This window comes from Hordeum vulgare, chromosome 7H (genome assembly GCF_904849725.1).
Source record: "Hordeum vulgare subsp. vulgare chromosome 7H, MorexV3_pseudomolecules_assembly, whole genome shotgun sequence".
NCBI classification, from domain to species: Eukaryota; Viridiplantae; Streptophyta; class Magnoliopsida; order Poales; family Poaceae; genus Hordeum; species Hordeum vulgare.
Genome location: NC_058524.1, coordinates 207,707,709 through 207,714,215, shown reverse-complemented (window position 1 = coordinate 207,714,215; position 6,507 = coordinate 207,707,709). Strand labels below are relative to the sequence as shown.

The following is a 6,507-nucleotide window of genomic DNA, read 5'->3' as shown; positions in this document are numbered from 1 at the left end:
TGGTTCTGGTGTTGTTCACCGACGAACTCAAGAGCCTCAGGGTACAATCGCATGCGTCATAGAGGAGTGGGTTTGGGCAAGGGGAATGGGGCATCTCTATGCGAGGGATTTAGGGGGAGAAGTACTATTTTGGATGCTGCCATGTTCTGGTCAACTGTATTTTGGATTAATTGTTCTGTTCATGAAAAAAAATGTTTTTGGTAGGAAAAAGGTGTGAATCATGATTTGGTATAGTACAAACTGCACTTTCTCCTACAAAGTAAATGGGGCGGAATGAATTGAAGTTGCATTGTCCTGTTTGGTTAAGGAAAAGAATGAACACATGTCAATATGTTCATCAGTTGCACATATGTCAAACTGCTCATACTAGCAGATAACATTGTTTGGTATTGTTGCATTTCTTTATCACTGTCAACCCCCCCCCCCTCTGCTGAATTGGCATGTTCAATTCTTCAACAAAAACATCACCATAACCATATGTTATCCCAATGTCCATCCTCTTCAGTGACCCATCATTATACAAGAACATAAGACTATCAGTCTCTTTTTTTCCCTCGAAGTAACCAATGCAATTTTAGGTGTAAGTACCTTTGAAGTGACCTCTTTCCACCTGATGAATATCTTCAACATAGTTGCATAATTCTCTATAGGTCAAATTATTCCTTGAGTTGAACATCTCTGCCACCAATTCTCCAACGTAACCCGGCTTTTGACCCACTTGCTGAAATGATCCATAATAATGAAACCTGACAAAGAAGTTATCCAATGTACTAGGACGAGTAGAACCTACAACTGGAGACATGAAAAACTAACTTTGAGAGAGAAAAATTCAGTTAGATCTTTAGCTCTAACCGTACACAAATAGTAAGAGAACTAACATTTACAATTTCAACTAAAGTTTCAGCATAACCAGGCAACGCATTCAAACAAAACTACTTCATCCAGACAAGCATAGCAGATGATTTACTCTAAACTAACATAGGAGCAACCCAACTTCAGTTCATTCAGACAAAAAGTGCATTTTCCCTTAACCAAACAGGGCAACGCAACTTCAGTTCATTCGGTCCCATTTACTCTGTAGGAGAGAGTGCAGTTTGTGCTGTACCAACTCATGTTGAAAATTTACACCTTTTTCCTACCAAAAACATAATTTTTTTCATGAAGATAACAATTCATCCCAAATACAGTTGAACACAAGAGGGCATGATCCAAAACAACACTTATCCCCTAGACCCCTCACATAGAGACGCCCCATTCCCCTCGCCCAAACCCACTCCTCTACGACGCACATGATCATTTGCCGGCGCTTGCGATTTCGCCAACGAACAACACCAGAACCAAAGCAGAGGACCAACGGAGATGGAGGCACACACACGTGGACGCATGGTTTAGTTCCGTCGAAGACGGTCGAGTGGCAGGCGACGACGCCGCCAGTGGAGGTCGCCTACGTTTGCCAAGCCCTAGTGAACGAAAGATGAGAGGCGTTTCTGGAGGCGACAACACTCTGAAGAAGAAAGAAAGAAAGGACAGAAGGGGTGAGGGGGAAAACAAAGAAAGTAAAGAGACGACTAACAAATGAGACCCACTCAACATTTTGTGCCCAGTCAACGTCTAATCAACATTAGGGAACAAAAACCGTTCTAGATTTGTATCCCAAACAATGAATTTGAGGGTGATTTGTATACTTCTTCCAAGAGAAAAAATCTTGATTGATGTGCAAAGGGACCTTTCGGACTGGGCTATGTGCGAGTGTCCTTTTTTCTTCTAATTTCGTATTTCTTTTTTGTGTTCCAATTTCGTTTTTTATACTTTGAAAATTCCTGATTTCAGAGAAAGTACCAATTTTTAAAAATGAGTTTTTTTAGAAAAAAGTTCAAGAAATTATAAAATGCTCGAAGATTTTAAAAGTGTTCATGATTTTGAAAAGAGTTCGTATATTCAAAATGTATTCATGATTATGAACAACATTCGCTTATTTAAAAAATGTTCATCAATACTTGTAAAAATAACGAATTCAAATAATGTACATGGAATTTTTGAAAAAAGTTCCAAAAAGCAAAATATTGTTGACAAATTTCAAAACATGTTCCCAAAGTTTTTTGTTTTTCTACTCATTGCAGCGCAGGGCCACTTTTACTAAGTCTTAGGTATCTGCATAGTTTTTTTTTTTTTCAAGGCTCGCATTTTTGGGCGGACAGGGGCAGGCCTCGGCCTGGCCCAACGTTAATACAGGCCGACTACGCCCCACCTGGTTCCCCAAGGCCTCTTTGGTTATTACTAGGCCACTCCGCGGAAACTCACGGAGAAAAACAAGGGAAGAGAAAGGTCGCGTTCTCCCCAAGGTCAGTCAGCTCTTCGTGACATCTTGAGTATCGACTGCTTCTTCCTCCGCCGAGAAGGAAGGGGGAGCGCCGCCCGGAAGCACCGGAGCCGGACGCCAGCAGCGATTTCTCCGACGGCCGCCTGCAGGCGGTAACTGAGTAAGCTCCCCCTCCCCCCCTTCACCTCTTACCCCCAATTCTTCCTACTGGACGGGAATCATGAGCTTCCAGAGGTCAGATCCAACCGGACTCTCACCTCTTGGCAGGCAAGCCTTGGTTAGAAATCGATCGACCGATCTATCTCACCTTCCTTGTATGATTCCAGAGCATAAGTTAGGATAATTGATGAGTAATTTGTACGGTTCCACCATGCCCTTCCCCTTGTATGCGCCCGTAGAATAAACGCCCATCTAGCCTTGTTGTTTGCTCGACCATCTAAACAGCCATGTTCTGGTAGAATTTTGGCCTTCTGTGACATCACAGGATCTCAAAAGCTCACACCCATCAGCGGGACGCATGCTTGTGTGGATAGTCTAAGAGATTAATTGACACTTTGAGATTTCTTTTCTCTGCAGGAAGCTCTGTACGATCTACTATTGCTCCTCTGCTGATAGATCATGGAGGGGCTGAGTTGGACAAGGGCTTGTGTCTTGGTCCTCTGCATTATGCCGTTCCTACACCCGGCTGCGGCTATCCGCTTTGTGATTGATAGGGAGGAGTGTTTCTCTCATAACGTGGAATACGAGGGGGATACTGTTCATGTATCATTTGTGGTGATCAAGGCTGACACTCCGTGGCATTATAGCGAGGATGGGGTGGATCTTGTGGTAAGGACGCGATCCCTTTTTTTATCTATGTAAATCACGCAAGAATAAGCATTGTCCAATGATCGCTTAGATGTTTGATGCACTCTTGGGTATCAAAGGAAGTCATAGTCTACTAGAATGTTTGTTTTGTGGGTTGTCGTGTCACAACTATTTTGCCATTTATTTCGTGTGAAGCCAAGGAGTACTTTCTACTCTAGAGAGGCGGACAAAATGCTAGCAGTATTATCTTAAGTATATGATGTGTTGGTATTTGAAGTACTACACTAATTTTTTGATTTCAAATCTGTATTGATTGTAGCACCTTTTAGTCATCCATGTATACTTTGTATTTTTTAAATACTTCATAAACATTTAGGATTTCTTGAACTAGGATGTAGACTACTAACCATGGCAATCATTAGAAGTAATGAAGGAATAAAGTGCAAGGAAGAACTAATTGTTCAATGAAAACATGCACAGCACTGTTTATAAGGCATCCCACCTTGGACTTAGGCGACGCTTTAGCGGCAAGGTGCCCTGACAGTGCCTTACAATTATGCTTGCGTTAGGCACTTATGCGTTAAGGTTGTTGGTGCTTGCCTTAGGTTGCCTTACCGCCTTATAAACAATGATGTACGGTATTAAGTTATGTCAGAAGGATTCTATCACAGGGAATGGATATAACAGGTATTATGATATTGATGGCCCATTTGTTGGATGGTAATTATTAACATCATGATGGTTCAGTGATTGGATGGAAATTAACATTAGAGCAAGTATAATAGTAGAGCCGGCTGCCGGCTGTAAGCTCATGCCATGTCATCTATAGCCCATCTTATAGCTAACATGTACAATAGTTGCTTAGAAGAGTGTACTACTTATTTATTATATGACCCACCTTTCATTCTCACAAAGTGTCTAGGAGCACGTGCTAGAGCTGGCTCTTAACTAAGAGCCCGCTTACCTTCTCTCTCCTCCAACTAAGCAAAAATATACTACTTTATTCCTTATAGCCAGCTGACTCAGCTCTATTGTACTTGCTCTTATGGTGGTATGGGGCTTACAGCTTGAGCCATGATCCTGTGGAATTTCAAACCTACATTAGAGTTGTCAGTGCACTTGCTATCAGAAATATGAACCAGGGAAACTAATATTTTTAGTCTTTTTCCCCTAAAACGAACAGATAGAAGACACAAGTCATTCAGTATTATATTCATCTTCACAGAATTAATAAAGATATTCTTTGGCTTGTGACAGTTTGAACTTTAATCGGTGGTGCTTTTTTTTTTTTTTACTTCTGGGTATCTTTGCTTTTATTTGCTAAGAATTGAACATAGCTTTTGTTAGGATAAATTTACTTTTGTGATTTACTAAAAAAAAGTGGAACACCATTGCTTCCTTTTGCTAGAGTTAGTTCTGAGTAGATGGACCTTTGAATAAACAAGTTAAAGTAGTTCTGCTTGGGATTGTTGGGGTCATTTTTTGTGTGTTCTTGATCTTCCTATATATGAGTGCATCCTAGGATGAATACAGTGCAATTTGCGATGATATTTCCCCGTTGTTTGTCTATCTATGCAACTACATCACTCCTTTTGTGGTCAGCAATTTATTAAGAATGATTCTAACTTTTACTTAGCCGTAACTTGAATTAGAGCAGCTTGTAATATTTACTGTCAATGTACTTCTTGAGTTTTAATATAACCCGCTGTTAAGTTTGTTCCATGTTGACTAATAACAGGTTAAAGATTCTAATGGAGCCCAAGTCCGAGATTCTCGTGACAAAACTAGTGACAAATTTGAGTTCATAGTTCAGAAGAGAGGTGTCCATCGCTTCTGCTTCACCAATAAATCCCCATATCACGAAACCATAGACTTCGACGTGCATGTTGGACATTATTCGTATTTTGATCAGCATGCCAAAGATGGTAAGAATTTCTGAAGTCTCTTCATAACTTTGGGTAAGCAAGAACATACCATCACCCTTGTCTTTTCCTGGAATGGATGCAGAACATTTTTCACCTTTGTTTGAACAAATTGCAAAGTTAGATGAAGCACTTTACAACATTCAGTTTGAGCAGCACTGGCTAGAGGCCCAAACCGACCGGCAAGCAATATGTGAGTATCGTCTATTATTCATTTGTTTTGAGAATACTATTCATCTCTTACTACTAGTGTTCTTGTCCTTTGTACTATAAGAAATTGTCTCACAAGAAATACACTGGTTATTTGGCTCAAAGTTCACTAATATCAGTTGTTAAATGTTTATTTATTTATAACCTAAATAAGGACGTCATGTATCTCACCCCTGCATTGAGAGGAGCATGATGCCAGTTTTGGCAGTTCTTGGTGCTCGATGCCCAGATAGACTTCACTCTAGCAGCCCGCAAGTTGTACTTATCGTAAATTTAACCTGCAGTCCACAGAATAATAATAACCTAATAAGTATACCTAAATGAGGATGGCATGTTTCTATCCCCTCGGTTGGAGAGGAGCATTATGCTAGTTTTTGGCAGTTATTGGTGCTCGATGCCCAGGTAGACTTTACTCCAGCAGCCCGCACGTTGGACTTATCTAAAATTTAGTCTGCCACCAGAACAAGTTAGGATTGGCCAGTGTTTGTGGAAGGCTCTCTGCAATTTCGGAATCTGTTATAACCTCTGGTGAGTGCAACACCGACTGGCCAAGTACTACCATGGTTTGCCTAGAAATCTTTCGATGACTATCACTTCAGTGTATGAGCTCATGCCTGCTGCCCAAGCAGCCAGTAGATTGCACTCTTCTCACAATCTTTATAAACTAATCCCTTTGTCATTTAACCACGTCTTTCCTGCTGTGGTGCAGTGAACGAGAACATGAGCAGGAGGGCCATCCACAAGGCACTTTTCGAGTCGGCTGCGCTCATTACAGCCAGCGTCATTCAAGTCTATCTGCTACGCCGACTCTTCGAGCGCAAGCTGGGGACATCTAGGGTCTGATGCAACGTCCAAAACACCGCCTCATCGTCCCCTCGAAGCTGTAACACTGAACTGCGCGCCATTACTTGTTTGTGGATTCTTTGTTTTACATATGTAATCCTTTGACTCCATATATGACGGCTTCGAAAATGACAATTTACAGTTCCATGTACCGACTGATATCCATTCTCACGGACATTTAGGACCTGTTCGGCAGTCCACCAGCTCCTTCAAATTTCAGAAATCTGCGGAGCGGAGGGATACCGAACGTGCCCTTATTTTCCGTTTTCCCCTGACCACTTTCGCCCTGCCCGTGCCGAAGCTTTGCAGAGCCGATTTTCTCGCTGCTTCATCCTGTGCCGAAGGCCGAAGGTTCGCAGAGCTGATTTTCTCGCCACTTCATCGGAATGGCTTGTTCTGGAGTTT

General features: G+C 41.6%; 1 protein-coding gene across 1 annotated transcript; it reads left to right on the top strand.

Annotated features, from left to right (window-relative positions):
- The first annotated feature begins 2,306 nt into the window (after positions 1-2,306).
- On the top strand, positions 2,307-6,253 carry LOC123409074 (transmembrane emp24 domain-containing protein p24beta2-like). Its single transcript, XM_045102061.1, has 5 exons — positions 2,307-2,480; positions 2,897-3,148; positions 4,866-5,052; positions 5,135-5,242; positions 5,969-6,253. Exons 2-5 carry the CDS (start codon positions 2,939-2,941, stop codon positions 6,100-6,102), a joined length of 639 nt encoding a protein of 212 aa, XP_044957996.1. The 5' UTR covers positions 2,307-2,480; positions 2,897-2,938; the 3' UTR covers positions 6,103-6,253.
- Positions 6,254-6,507: the final 254 nt, after the last annotated feature.

Bases quoted from the DNA above. Each gene is read 5' to 3' on its own strand.
- LOC123409074 (XM_045102061.1), top strand. From the start codon at position 2,939: ATGGAGGGGCTGAGTTGGACAAGGGCTTGTGTCTTGGTCCTCTGCATT. The intron at 3,149-4,865 runs GTAAGGACGCGA...GACTAATAACAG, and splicing joins AGGATGGGGTGGATCTTGTG to GTTAAAGATTCTAATGGAGC. The intron at 5,243-5,968 runs GTGAGTATCGTC...GCTGTGGTGCAG, and splicing joins AACCGACCGGCAAGCAATAT to TGAACGAGAACATGAGCAGG.